Source organism: Apostichopus japonicus, chromosome 6 (genome assembly GCF_037975245.1).
Source record: "Apostichopus japonicus isolate 1M-3 chromosome 6, ASM3797524v1, whole genome shotgun sequence".
NCBI classification, from domain to species: Eukaryota; Metazoa; Echinodermata; class Holothuroidea; order Aspidochirotida; family Stichopodidae; genus Apostichopus; species Apostichopus japonicus.
The window spans coordinates 18823732-18839991 of record NC_092566.1 but is presented as its reverse complement, the minus strand read 5'-3'; the positions used below and the strand labels follow the sequence as shown (position 1 = coordinate 18839991).

The following is a 16260-nucleotide window of genomic DNA, read 5'->3' as shown; positions in this document are numbered from 1 at the left end:
TCCACAACTGAGGAAGAGTTGGGTTCGGTTAGTAAATTCGATTATTTATTGCTAGCACAGCTATGGAAGGGATAGGGTGCTGGAAGACTTTTCAAACTCTACTAAATAACAACATTGTATAAGGATGGGTTATTCGTCATAGTACATTGTCACTTGTTAAACATAGAGTTATATGTGTAATGTTAAATAAGGGCAATATGTTTAATGTCAAATAATATTTAACCAGCTTTTGAAGTAGTCTATGGTATACTTCCTAATACTTACCCTCTACAGAGCTTGTAGAGCTATTGTCACAGCATGCATAGAGAGGTCAACCGTGGAATACACCAAAAATAAATTGAGTAATATGAAATATATCATGTTCAAGCCCAAACCGCACATTTCGAGTATGTTTTAAGTTTGACCGTACCGTCTGCAATTGAATGTCGACATAGTTGCCAGATGAAATATGCTTTGAATAAACTCCTAGGGTATGACACAGTTTGATGTTTTGTGTTAGACTATCATGATGAGACGGTCAGTTTATATACTGCAAAGACCGGATAACATAGATAAACGGGAAACGATATTTTATTCGGCGTTGCTGTTTGTCCATTGAAAGTATATTATCCAATGACATGCGAGTATTTGATGTGACGGACGTGTGTTCACATGAACTGTGCGTATTAGGTATTCTGGTGACACTTGTAGCCGTGTAAGTATGTAAGCTGTATAAGACTTAACTCATTAACTTGATTCGATTAAAATTCTGCCGCCAAGTTACCTTTTCCGCTGTCTAGATCATCCCCAGGAGCAGTCCACTCCAATGTCAATCTACTCTCTTCGTATGACGTTGCAACGACTCGTAAGTTCAGGATAGTACTGGGTGGCGTTGAATCTATAGTTGGATTATAACCCTCTGGTAGTTCTGAAACAGATACTGATTGGCCATTTCCTGCACGTGAAAATTCCGGAGCAGGCACTCCCTCTAATGCAGGAGGTGGCATACCCGGAAGTAGGGCTTGTACACCACCTGCAAGTGAATTAATAAAGGTCGGTGGCTCAGCAGACCGATGATTATGATGTAAGTAACCGAAACATGTATGTGACATATGTGATATTCTAAATGACAGTACAAAGAGACAATGAAACCTTTCAAAGAAAGTGATCTCGTATCAGTGGCTTTACGATCGAAAGCATCGTAAAACTACATGTGTCATCATAACCACGTGAGGATAACACATCAAATTCATCATAAAACATGCTCTTGCTTACTACGTGTACAACCTTCAATTCACACAATTTTATCTCCCATTGAACTAGGAATGTGTGTTTCTTCTGTTTTGTTTGAGTATGAGGAGACAATTGCAAGTTGTCCTAATGTCCAATGCCTCCCGAACGACGTCATGTAATTAACGAAAGTCACCTTGGTTCATTCTTTAATGACGATTGAAAAATGACTATATGTCCATTGAATACTACGTAGGGTTACACACAGGGTAACATTTAACTATAGTTTACTGTAATACGTACAGTTTAACAAGATCCAAGACATTTTAGCAGTGTAATACTTATATGATTATAGGTAACCATAAGATTGAACCGTCTAAATTGTAATTTCACCCTTCGCCACATGCTCAAGATATTTTATTGACAAGTAAGGGCAAACCCAACACTCTAGCTTGGGGAACGGTTATGATTTGTCCGTACAGTGGATCATTTTAGAAAAGATATTAATTAAACAGATCATATGTGGGGATGTTTTGGATATTATGAAGTATTATGTTGAATACATGCTAAAACAGGAACTATGTATATTGGGACCGAGGCGGATATTATCCCTGTTTCTGGACTACATTAACAACGATATCCAAAACTATTCCAATATTTGCTGAGGTGAAACTGTTCTGAAACTGCCAAGTAGTATATCTTCCTCCCACCTCAGAGATATCGGCTGGATATAGCCGGCTGGATATCCTGCATGGACATGGATATCCATGCATGATAGCCGGCTGGATATATGCAAAGCATTACATATAAGATTCACCTCAGTTATAACGGCTTGGAAGGGGATCCATCTAGGATATCCATGCATACGTTTAGTGAAACATAATCACAATTATTGGTCGTTGACGGACCAGTTTCATTAATAAAGCATTCCATATAAGACTTCTCGGGGTGGGAGGGTAGCATATTTAAACCATACTACCCAATTGAATTCTCGGGCTTGGGGAATTGATTCAACTATAGTTGCACAATGGAATAAATGGAATAAAAAGGCATGCATGGTATCTTCTTTAGGTTACAAAAAATCAATATTAGTTTTAGTAAAGCATAATATTTGAGGTTGCAATATAAGTGACCAGGTTACCTATAAAGTGTTTAAAGGGACTGATTATAATTGACTAATAAGTGACTAATAATAATTATAATTATAATTTCCGTTGTATGGTTGGTAGTGATTTACAACGCGAAGGTTTAATTTAAACCAAAGCATGTAGCGCTTAATGATAATATAGTTTCATAATATAGTTTCGTACTAAATTTACAGCCAATTATATAATTAAGAAAAGCAAAACCTATTAACAGTATAACCATTGTTACTTTCATGTTTCAGGTTGAAGCATTTAGAATTCTTGTATTTAAAAATTATAAGACAGGTGACACAATTGTATGAAATACAATCTTACTTACTCAGTGAAATATGTCCACATTTGTTTCATATGAAAGGTAACTGCAGTGTCCGACCAATCATACAGATATCAATATCAGTTACAGATCAAATGAGGAAATACTAGGTTAAAATTACCTATTTCTGGAATGACAAGGTTGTCTAGATTGTTTGGATCAATAACTATTTGTGCAGCTTCGAATGGAACAGTGGTCTGTCTGAGAATTGTAGCCTCTCCGTTGTTACCATCAACTTGAATCTTGACTCCATAAAAGCCTTTGTTTGAATATTCAGTAAAGAAGCGAGAATATATGCCATCGTCTTCTGTTAAATCAGCACCTGGTGATTTTAAATGAACGGTGTTACAATTAAGTAAAGAAGATGTGTCACTTTATGTTAGATCAGCACCTGGTGATTTTAAATGAATGGTGTTAATATGAAGTAAAGTAGGTGCATCACTTTCTATTAAATCAGCACCTGATTATTTTAAATGAATGGTGTTAATATTAAGTAAAGTAGATGTGTAAAATTCTGAGGGATCAGCACCTAATGATTTCAAAAGAATGGTGTTAATATTAAGAAAAGAAGATGTGTCAATTTCTGTTAGATCAGCACATGATGGTGTTAAATGAATGATGTTACTATTGAGTAAAGTAGGTTTATCACTTTCTACTAAATCAGCACCTGATTATTTTAAAGGAATGGTGTGAATATTAAGTAAAGTCAGTATAACACTTTCTGTTAAATCAGCACCTGACGATTTTAAGTGAATGGTGTTAATATTAAGTAAAGTAGATGTTTAACATTCTGAGGGATCAGCACCTAATGATTTCAAAAGAATGGTGTTAATATTAAGAAAAGAAGATGTGTCAATTTCTGTTAGATCAGCACATGATGGTGTTAAATGAATGATGTTACTATTGAGTAAAGTAGGTTTATCACTTTCTACTAAATCAGCACCTGATTATTTTAAAGGAATGGTGTGAATATTAAGTAAAGTCAGTATAACACTTTCTGTTAAATCAGCACCTGACGATTTTAAGTGAATGGTGTTAATATTAAGTAAAGTAGATGTGTAAAATTCTGAGGGATCAGCACCTAATGATTTCAAAAGAATGGTGTTAATATTAAGAAAAGAAGATGTGTCAATTTCTGTTAGATCAGCACATGATGGTGTTAAATGAATGATGTTACTATTGAGTAAAGTAGGTTTATCACTTTCTACTAAATCAGCACCTGATTATTTTAAAGGAATGGTGTGAATATTAAGTAAAGTCAGTATAACACTTTCTGTTAAATCAGCACCTGACGATTTTAAGTGAATGGTGTTAATATTAAGTAAAGTAAGTATAACACTTTCTGTTAAATCATTGGTTATTTTAAATGAACGGTGTTAATATGAAGTAAAGTAGGTTTGTCACTTTCTGTTAAGTCAGCACCTGATGATTTTAAATGAATGGTTTTAATATTAAGTAAAGTAAGTATAACACTTTCTGTTAAATCATTGGTTATTTTAAATGAATGGTATTAATATTAAGTAAAGTAGGTATATCACTTGCTGTTAAGTCAGCACCTGATGATTTCAAATGAATGGTTTTAATATTAAGTAAAGTAAGTATAACACTTTCTGTTAAATCATTGGTTATTTTAAATGAATGGTATTAATATTAAGTAAAGTATGTATATCACTTGCTGTTAAGTCAGCACCTGATGATTTTAAATGAATGGTTTTAATATTAAGTAAAGTAGGTATATCACTTGCTGTTAAGTCAGCACCTGATGATTTTCAAAGAATGGTTTTAATATTAAGTACAGTATGTATATCACTTGCTGTTAAGTCAGCACCTGACGATTTTAAATGAATGGTTTTAATATTAAGAAAAGTAGGTATATCACTTGCTGTTAAGTCAGCACCTGATGATTTTAAATGAATTGTTTTAAAATCAAGTACAGTGTGTATATCACTTGCTGTTAAGTCAGCACCTGACGATTTTAAATGAATGGTTTTAATATTAAGAAAAGTAGGTATATCACTTGCTGTTAAGTCAGCACCTGATGATTTTAAATGAATGGTTTTAATATTAAGTAAAGTAAGTATAACACTTTCTGTTAAATCATTGGTTATTTTAAATGAATGGTTTTAATATTAAGTAAAGTATGTATATCACTTGTTGTTAAGTCAGCACCTGATGATTTTAAATGAATGGTTTTAATATTAAGTACAGTATGTATATCACTTGCTGTTAAGTCAGCACCTGATGATTTTCAATGAATGGTTTTAATATTAAGTAAAGTATGTATATCACTTGCTGTTAAGTCAGCACCTGATGATTTTAAATGAATGGTTTTAATATTAAGTAAAGTAAGTATAACACTTTCTGTTAAATCATTGGTTATTTTAAATGAATGGTATTAATATTAAGTAAAGTATGTATATCACTTGCTGTTAAGTCAGCACCTGATGATTTTAAATGAATGGTTTTAATATTAAGTAAAGTAAGTATAACACTTTCTGTTAAATCATTGGTTATTTTAAATGAATGGTATTAATATTAAGTAAAGTATGTATATCACTTGCTGTTAAGTCAGCACCTGATGATTTTAAATGAATGGTTTTAATATTAAGTAAAGTAGGTATATCACTTGCTGTTAAGTCAGCACCTGATGATTTTCAATGAATGGTATTAATATTAAGTACAGTATGTATATCACTTGCTATTAAGTCAGCACCTGATGATTTTAAATGAATGGTTTTAATATTAAGTAAAGTAAGTATAACACTTTCTGTTAAATCATTGGTTATTTTAAATGAATGGTATTAATATTAAGTACAGTATGTATATCACTTGCTGTTAAGTCAGCACCTGATGATTTTAAATGAATGGTTTTAATATTAAGTAGAGTAGGTATATCACTTGCTGTTAAGTCAGCACCTGATGATTTTAAATGAATGGTTTTAATATTAAGTACAGTATGTATATCACTTGCTGTTAAGTCAGCACCTGACGATTTTAAATGAATGGTTTTAATATTAAGAAAAGTAGGTATATCACTTGCTGTTAAGTCAGCACCTGATGATTTTCAATGAATGGTTTTAATATTAAGTACAGTATGTATATCACTTGCTGTTAAGTCAGCACCTGACGATTTTAAATGAATGGTTTTAATATTAAGAAAAGTAGGTATATCACTTGCTGTTAAGTCAGCACCTGATGATTTTAAATGACTGGAGTAAGTGTATCCATCTCATCTCCATTACAGAAACTAAACATTTTAATAAATTACGAAAGTCATCAAACTAGATTCAGAAGTGCAAGTGGTTCGTTAAGATCATGTTATGACTTGACCAAGTATGTGTAAAGGAACATCAAAGCTGTGATATCTACCAAACAGAATACGATCTTTCTTACCTGTTGGGGAAATCGTTCAATATAGTTACCTCAAAACTTACTGGTTTTGGATATTTACTAACGAAGATACTTTCCTGCTTCCATTCTACACATGCACTCAAATCCACCTCGCATTTAAGCACTGTGCCCCCGTTGATCTACTTCAGGGCCAAGTTGACCACTGCCCACTTTCTCTGCCTTCCAAATCTACCATTCTCAAGGCTTGCAACTGTAATTATCATACATGGTCTACCATTCTCTACCATTCTCATCATATGTATTTATCATGCATGGTCTCTGCAGTTAACATCATCTATACAGAGATCCAATGACGATGCTTGGGTTTGGGTCTGTAAACTAGCAAATGATCATTTTAAATTCATGATTTGAAAATTTAGTAATATATCGTGAATATATACCATGCCGGTCTTTTGATCTCTTACGTACCTGCGCCATTGTCGAAGAGTTGTAGATGCACAGGTTCATAGGAATTGCCCTGACTGTCAGGTGGCCGTTCTATAATGGCGATAACGTTGGCATCTATGATGGGATTATACCCTTGCCGCACTTCTGCGAAGGCAATCAAATCCTCTCCATCAGCGGCATTGGATGTACTTCCACTTAAGTATGACGTGACAACGATGGGGTCCTCCTTATTGCTTTGTGGGTAGGAAGCAATGTTAACGACAACCTCCATTGATTCTGAGTAACGGTTGGTAATAGAATATGTCCATGTTCCGACCTGATGAATTATAAATGAACACATGCACAGTCAATATTTCACATCAGTCGGTTTTAATTTCCTTATAAAACCTACACCTCGAAAATAACATACGCCTTTTGCCTGAAATTTACACAAAGATATCCAAAATATTTCAAATATATCGTTCATTTTGAAATGGTAGTAATACAGAATTCCTCCATGATCAACTGACTATAGGCTGTGATATCACATGTTTGGGGTGATGAGGGAAGTGTAAGGTTGTATGGTAACCCTAACCATTTGGAGTATTATTACAGTATCAAACAATCGTGCATTGCTTCATGATCAGTTGAATATAGGCTGTGATATCACATATTTGGGGTGATGAGGGAAGTGTAAGGTTGTATGGTAACCCTAACCATTTGGAGTATTATTACAGTATAAACAATCATGCATTGCTTCATGATCAGTTGAATATAGGCTGTGATATCACATATTTGGGGTGATGAGGGTAGTGTAAGGTTGTATGGTAACCCTAACCATTTGGAGTATTATTACAGTATCAAACAATCGTGCATTGCTTCATGATCAGTTGAATATAGGCTGTGATATCACATATTTGGGGTGATGAGGGAAGTGTAAGGTTGTATGGTAACCCTAACCATTTGGAGTATTATTACAGTATAAACAATCATGCATTGCTTCATGATCAGTTGAATATAGGCTGTGATATCACATATTTGGGGTGATGAGGGTAGTGTAAGGTTGTATGGTAACCCTAACCATTTGGAGTATTATTACAGTATCAAACAATCGTGCATTGCTTCATGATCAGTTGAATATAGGCTGTGATATCACATATTTGGGGTGATGAGGGAAGTGTAAGGTTGTATGGTAACCCTAACCATTTGGAGTATTATTACAGTATCAAACAATCGTGCATTGCTTCATGATCAGTTGAATATAGGCTGTGATATCACATATTTGGGGTGATGAGGGTAGTGTAAGGTTGTATGGTAACCCTAACCATTTGGAGTATTATTAAAGTATAAACAATCATGCATTGCTTCATGATCAGTTGAATATAGGCTGTGATATCACATATTTGGGGTGATGAGGGTAGTGTAAGGTTGTATGGTAACCCTAACCATTTGGAGTATTATTACAGTATCAAACAATCGTGCATTGCTTCATGATCAGTTGAATATAGGCTGTGATATCACATATTTGGGGTGATGAGGGAAGTGTAAGGTTGTATGGTAACCCTAACCATTTGGAGTATTATTACAGTATAAACAATCATGCATTGCTTCATGATCAGTTGAATATAGGCTGTGATATCACATATTTGGGGTGATGAGGGAAGTGTAAGGTTGTATGGTAACCCTAACCATTTGGAGTATTAGTACAGTATCAAACAATCGTGCATTGCTTCATGATCAGTTGAATATAGGCTGTGATATCACATATTTGGGGTGATGAGGGAAGTGTAAGGTTGTATGGTTACCCTAACCATTTGGAGTATTATTACAGTATCAAACAATCGTGCATTGCTTCATGATCAGTTGAATATAGGCTGTGATATCACATATTTGGGGTGATGAGGGTAGTGTAAGGTTGTATGGTAACCCTAACCATTTGGAGTATTATTACAGTATAAATAATCGTGCATTGCTTCATGGTCAGTTGAATATAGGCTGTGATATCACATATTTGGGGTGATGAGGGTAGTGTAAGGTTGTATGGTAACCCTAACCATTTGGAGTATTATTACAGTATCAAACAATCGTGCATTGCTTCATGATCAGTTGAATATAGGCTGTGATATCACATATTTGGGTTGTTGGGGGCGGGTAACGGTTGCATGGTAACTCTAACCATTCTGAGTATTACTACAGCATCAAATAATCATGCATTGATTAACTGAATATAGGTTATGATATCACGCATTTGGTGTGATGTGATAGGGTAACCCTAACCGTTTACACTTTGAAGTGCGATATGATGAAGATGATGACAAAAATAACTCGATGTTATCATTACTCCTACCTCAGCAGATTCTTGCAAGTTTATCATCACATAGCGAAAGAGGGCGTTTTCCACGTACTCAAGTGATCCAGGACCGTATTCGATACCGGAGGGTGATGTAATAGTGACGTCGACGACTGTTTTTTTTAAGTATTGAATAATATTAACATTTTATATTGAATAACGTATATTATAAGGTTTTATGCACCGAGTATGACATATTTAGATTTTAAGGTTTAAAACAATCTCATTTTGTAGGTCATGTCATCAATTTGGTCTTCCCGAGTAACAATTTAAATGTTACATTATTTTTTCGAAATGTCGATAGACAACTAGACTTCATAAATCGGGGACACAGGGCATTGATTGCCAGATCGAGCCCCGCCCCCATCCCCTTGTAAAGTCTTTATTTTCCTTAAGTATAATATCAAAATAAGGAGACTATATTTTTCCTGCCATATTTCCCTGGGCCACACAACGGTCCTGGGCTCTAAAGCTGTTACCGCCTTACCCATATCCAGCTCAGGCCTGCAATGACCATGATACATTCAAAATGACATTTTGTGTACGGAACGTTGCACACTTTTTAATATAAGCCCTCTTAGCGTTCCGAATATAAATGCGCTGTTGGTAGGTGTTACGAAGTTAAAATCCTTTAGGTAGCTGCAGTGTAGTTCACTATAGCAACTTGCAAAACGTCATGTACACTAACATTCATGAATTTGCACCGAACTGATTTCTACAGAAACCAGAAAGCCAGTTAGCTTTGTGATTCCTTGCCATATAATTTCAAATAACTATCTGACTATTGTAGAGCAAGTGAGTTAAATTTGTTCAAGAATTAAGTGAGAATCAGAAAGATCAGAGATTTCCAGTTCTTACTTGTAGCACTGACTTGTGGGCATCAACCATTTCATTCACTGGTAAGGATTTTACATGGTAGAAATTGTATTCCTTAATGTTTTAATATCCAGAAAGAACATTCTTCCTATGAATATAGACACATAGATGTATTAATAAAATCAGCTGCGCCACCTAACAATCATTCCTTTAATAATTGTTATTAATGAATGAGAGCTCTACATGACATTGTTGATACACTGTGAAATAGTTTCACAACTTAGCCAAATTGAAAGTCATCGAGTGTAAATCATACAGAAAGTGACCAATTTTGAGTACATGTAAAATAACCTGTTGACCCACCATTTGAGATAACATGTTGACCCCTTGAAGCTCAGAGGGAGGAAACTGATAAGTACCTGCTGAGTGTCTTAAAGTGATTGTATTAAAGATTATCAACAGACTGAAGCAGATTTCATTTCCTGGATGACCGTTTTGTTGAAGACTTATAGAGACCCTTCACAAAACTATACTAAACCGAATTTGACCAAACTACGTTGACTTAAAATCATAGCATTTGAGAATTCACAGGTTAATTGTAGCTTTAATTTTGGAGTTATCATGTGTAAAGGGTTTCAGACTTTGACACCTGTTGACGTCATTTGGCCTTTGACCTTTATCAATTTCAATAGGGTTCTTGCACTCACCAAGCTATATCTACATACTAAGTATCAACTTTTAGAAAGATGTATTTCTTGAGTTACCGTGTTTACAAGAGTTTCAGACTTTGACTTAAATGTTTTCCGAAAATGACATTTGACTTCCACCAATTTCAATAGGGTTTCTCTACTCAATATGGGATATCAACATGCCCCAAGCATGAGATTCATCAAAGCTTCTATTCTTGAGATATGGTGTTTACAATGTTTGACCTCTGGGGACCTAGCATGACCTTTGATCTTAGCCAAAAAGGATAGCAGCTGAGAACTCACTATGTTGAATCTACATGACAAGTTTGAAGTTCATCCAACTTTGTAATATTGAGTTATCGTGTTTTCAAGGTGTTCACAGTTTGACCTTTGGTGACCTCAAATGATCTTTGACATTCATGAAAAACATTACAGATCGTCTACTCACACCGGCAAGCTACACACCAAGTTTGACCTTCCTGCAACTTCCACTTCTTGAGATATTGTGTGAACGATGTTTTCATAATTTGACCCATGCTGACCTCAAATGACCTTTGACCAATACCAACCACAATCTCAAACTAGTTCTACCTAAGGGAAACCAACATACCAAATATGCCCACAGTTATCCTTCTGAAGGTAAAGCGTTTAGGAGCAAGTGTCACATACACAGATACACATGCCATCACCCATCGTATAGATATCTCCTGCCTTCAGCAAGGAATAAAAAAAATAAGAAAATGTACCATAAATTTTTCCTTCATTATCTATAATTAAGTATAGTGAATGTATCTACTTCACTATACGGGATATTAGCAGTATACTTGTATCAGTCCTTACCGATGTAACACCATGAAATATTCATTTATACAAGTTCGCGTTCTTTGTTGTACATGTAAACCCTGAAATTACTCACGTATATTTCCTGTATCTTTGTTCCAAGAGAAGAAGAAACTGGTCCTGTCTCCAATGGTTTCATCCACTGAGGCTTGACCAGTATAATTAGCAGAGGCCTGGATGAGATAGGAAGTCGATTCCAGCTACCGAGTAAAGAACATCCACACCACCGTCATATTATTACGTGACACTTCCGTGAATATGCGTTTGTTATATGGAAGCAAATTGCATGAAGAATTAATGAGACGTATACTAACGGTCTTTGTTTTGAATAATGAGAGGGGTTTAAAGGAAGTAATTTTGATGCAATATCTATGGTCTTAGTTATTGGTGCTACGTACTTGAACACATTGCTGACTGTATACAATTAAACTTTAGTATTTTGATGCTGCATGGGTGGTCCTTTTTATTCGTGTTACGTACGTCAACAGTTTGCTGACTGTTGACATTTAAAGGTAAGTATTATGATGAAGTATAGGTGTTAGTTATTCGTGTTACGTACTTCAACAGTTTGCTGACTGTTGACATTTAAAGGTAAGTATTAGGATGAAGTATCTCTGGTGTAAGTTATTCGTGTTACGTACGTCAACAGTTTTCTGCCTGTTGACAATTAAAGGTAAGTATTTTGATGCAGTATCTGGTGTGTCAGTTGCTCGTGTTACGTACGTCAACAGTTTGCTGACTGTTGACATTTAAAGGTAAGTAGCCTATTTTGAATTCAGTATCTGTGGTGTCAGTTACTCGTGTTACGTACGTCAACAGTTTTCTGCCTGTTGACATTTAAAGGTAAGTATTTTGATGCAGTATCTGGTGTGTCAGTTTCTCGTGTTACGTACGTCAACAGTTTTCTGCCTGTTGACATTTAAAGGTAAGTAGTTTGATGAAGTATCTGGTGTGTCAGTTACTCGTGTTACGTACGTCAACAGTTTTCTGCCCGTTGACATTTAAAGGTAAGTATTTTGAATTCAGTATTTGTGGTGTCAGTTACTCGTGTTACGTACGTCAACAGTTTTCTGCCTGTTGATATTTAAAGGTAAGTATTTTGATGCAGTATCTGTGGTGTCAGTTACTCGTGTTACGTACGTCAACAGTTTTCTGCTTGTTGACATTTATAGGTAAGTAGTTTGATGAAGTATCTGTGGTGTTAGTTATTCGTGTTACGTACGTCAACAGTTTTCTGCCTGTTGACAGTTAAAGGTAAGTATTTTGATGCAGTATCTGGTGTGTCAGTTGCTCGTGTTACGTACGTCAAAGGTTTGCTGACTGTTAACATTTAAAGGTAAGTATTATGATGAAGTATAGGTGTTACATACGTCAACCCTTTGCTGCGCTTCTGTTACACCTCTCTTCATTGTTCCTCCTAAACCCTGATATATGCCTGAAGAGCCAACGTCATCAGTTTGAAGATAGAATGCGCCCCCTGTTCAAGGAAATGAACAGATGATTTTATTTACCAAATACCAAACACGACACGCAGTCTGTTAAATAGCTAAGAATAACGAAAGCTACATTCATTAACGAAAACATTAATATCTAGACAATCTTTCTCACTATGCCGAAGAGATAATTGTTAACTCAAGGCATCAATAAGGTGATGTCACCATTCGACTGATCATATAAGCGATAATAGACCGTTGCTATCCTAGGCTTGTACACTCGTGTACTATAGTAACACAGACTGAAAGTTTCTATAGTGAAGTCAACTTTTATCAGTGTTCACGACTAGATTGTTCAGCATTTCTCAGTCTCATTACTATAAAAGTCGATGTTAGACATATCACGTTTCGCTGATCGTTAACTATTTAATACGAGTTTCTCTCGATATCTCCAAACTTAAAAATACTTCACAAAACACAATCAATCTCTTCAAAGATAGAACGTTTGATCCACAACTGTACTTATGATCCAAAGTATTTTAATACCTGTCTGGCTCGCCAGATACGAAAGTTTAGAATCAGCGTCCTCGCTGAAAGCCACAGCATCTACAACAACATTTGCTGATATGATATCCTTCGCCGCTTCCATCAAATTGCCAACCGTTTCGTCCCCGTCCGTTATTAATAGAATGATGGCACCGTCGGTGGTTCCTGCATTTTGAAGTATCTATAAAATATAATTCAACAGTTCATAGTCAAAGATTTAACAACCAGAGTATAACTAACACATCATATTAGTACTGTTATACTACACATCGACATGGAAGTAATTTTAGGTTACCTATGCATCGACATGAAGTAATTTAGGTTACCTATACATCGACATGGAAGTAATTTAGGTTACCGATACATCGACATGGGAGTAATTTTAGGTTACCTATACATCGACATGGGAGTAATTTTAGGTTACCTATGCATCGACATGGAAGTAATTTTAGGTTACCGATTCATCGACATGGGAGTAATTTTAGGTTACATGTACATCGACATGGAAGTAATTTAGGTTACCTATACATCGACATGGAAGTAATTTTAGGTTACCTATACATCGACATGGAAGTAACTTTAGGTTACCTATACATCGACATGGAAGTAACTTTAGGTTACCTATACATCGACATGGGAGTAATTTTAGGTTACCTATACATCGACATGGAAGTAACTTTAGGTTACCTATACATCGACATGGAAGTAACTTTAGGTTACCTATACATCAACATGGGAGTAATTTTAGGTTACCTATGCATCGACATGGGAGTAATTTTAGGTTACCTATACATCGACATGGAAGTAACTTTAGGTTACCTATACATCGACATGGAAGTAACTTTAGGTTACCTATACATCGACATGGGAGTAATTTTAGGTTACCTATGCATCGACATGGGAGTAATTTTAGGTTACCTATAAATCGACATGGGAGTAATTTTAAGTTACCTATACATCGACATGGAAGTAACTTTAGGTTACCTATACATCGACATGGAAGTAACTTTAGGTTACCTATACATCGACATGGGAGTAATTTTAGGTTACCTATGCATCGACATGGGAGTAATTTTAGGTTACCTATAAATCGACATGGGAGTAATTTTAAGTTACCTATACATCGACATGGAAGTAACTTTAGGTTACCTATACATCGACATGGAAGTAACTTTAGGTTACCTATACATCGACATGGGAGTAATTTTAGGTTACCTATGCATCGACATGGAAGTAATTTTAGGTTACCGATTCATCGACATGGGAGTAATTTTAGGTTACATGTACATCGACATGGAAGTAATTTAGGTTACCTATACATCGACATGGAAGTAATTTTAGGTTACCTATACATCGACATGGAAGTAACTTTAGGTTACCTATACATCGACATGGAAGTAACTTTAGGTTACCTATACATCGACATGGGAGTAATTTTAGGTTACCTATACATCGACATGGAAGTAACTTTAGGTTACCTATACATCGACATGGAAGTAACTTTAGGTTACCTATACATCGACATGGGAGTAATTTTAGGTTACCTATGCATCGACATGGGAGTAATTTTAGGTTACCTATACATCGACATGGAAGTAACTTTAGGTTACCTATACATCGACATGGAAGTAACTTTAGCTTACCTATACATCGACATGGGAGTAATTTTAGGTTACCTATGCATCGACATGGGAGTAATTTTAGGTTACCTATAAATCGACATGGGAGTAATTTTAAGTTACCTATACATCGACATGGAAGTAACTTTAGGTTACCTATACATCGACATGGAAGTAACTTTAGGTTACCTATACATCGACATGGGAGTAATTTTAGGTTACCTATGCATCGACATGGGAGTAATTTTAGGTTACCTATAAATCGACATGGGAGTAATTTTAAGTTACCTATACATCGACATGGAAGTAACTTTAGGTTACCTATACATCGACATGGAAGTAACTTTAGGTTACCTATACATCGACATGGGAGTAATTTTAAGTTACCTATACATCGACATGGAAGTAACTTTAGGTTACCTATACATCGACATGGGAGTAATTTTAGGTTACCTATGCATCGACATGGGAGTAATTTTAGGTTACCTATAAATCGACATGGGAGTAATTTTAAGTTACCTATACATCGACATGGAAGTAACTTTAGGTTACCTATACATCGACATGGAAGTAACTTTAGGTTACCTATACATCGACATGGGAGTAATTTTAAGTTACCTATACATCGACATGGAAGTAACTTTAGGTTACCTATACATCGACATGGAAGTAACTTTAGGTTACCTATACATCGACATGGGAGTAATTTTAGGTTACCTATACATCGACATGGAAGTAACTTTAGGTTACCTATACATCGACATGGAAGTAACTTTAGGTTACCTATACATCAACATGGGAGTAATTTTAGGTTACCTATGCATCGACATGGGAGTAATTTTAGGTTACCTATGCATCGACATGGGAGTAATTTTAGGTTACCTATACATCGACATGGAAGTAACTTTAGGTTACCTATACATCGACATGGAAGTAACTTTAGGTTACCTATACATCGACATGGGAGTAATTTTAGGTTACCTATGCATCGACATGGGAGTAATTTTAGGTTACCTATAAATCGACATGGGAGTAATTTTAAGTTACCTATACATCGACATGGAAGTAACTTTAGGTTACCTATACATCGACATGGAAGTAACTTTAGGTTACCTATACATCGACATGGGAGTAATTTTAGGTTACCTATGCATCGACATGGGAGTAATTTTAGGTTACCTATAAATCGACATGGGAGTAATTTTAAGTTACCTATACATCGACATGGAAGTAACTTTAGGTTACCTATACATCGACATGGAAGTAACTTTAGGTTACCTATACATCGACATGGGAGTAATTTTAGGTTACCTATGCATCGACATGGAAGTAATTTTAGGTTACCGATTCATCGACATGGGAGTAATTTTAGGTTACATGTACATCGACATGGAAGTAATTTAGGTTACCTATACATCGACATGGAAGTAATTTTAGGTTACCTATACATCGACATGGAAGTAACTTTAGGTTACCTATACATCGACATGGAAGTAACTTTAGGTTACCTATACATCGACATG

The 16260-nt window shown here is 35.4% G+C and overlaps 1 protein-coding gene across 7 annotated transcripts in view; it reads right to left on the bottom strand.

Moving 5' to 3' along the window:
* The window catches only part of LOC139969241 (calcium-activated chloride channel regulator 1-like), a 41892-nt gene that overhangs the window by 5193 nt on the left and 20439 nt on the right, over positions 1-16260 (bottom strand). For all 7 annotated transcript variants that reach the window (XR_011793679.1, XR_011793680.1, XR_011793681.1 and 4 more), the window contains exons 9-15: positions 13119-13299; positions 12510-12616; positions 11216-11339; positions 8792-8907; positions 6487-6781; positions 2789-2989; positions 764-1012 (exon numbers count right to left, since the gene is read on the bottom strand). Coding sequence is in view for 4 of the 7 variants with exons in the window: in XM_071974147.1 (XP_071830248.1) it covers positions 764-1012; positions 2789-2989; positions 6487-6781; positions 8792-8907; positions 11216-11339; positions 12510-12616; positions 13119-13299 (1273 nt within the window). In the remaining 3 variants the exon portion in view is untranslated. The remainder of the gene's footprint in view (positions 1-763; positions 1013-2788; positions 2990-6486; positions 6782-8791; positions 8908-11215; positions 11340-12509; positions 12617-13118; positions 13300-16260) is intronic.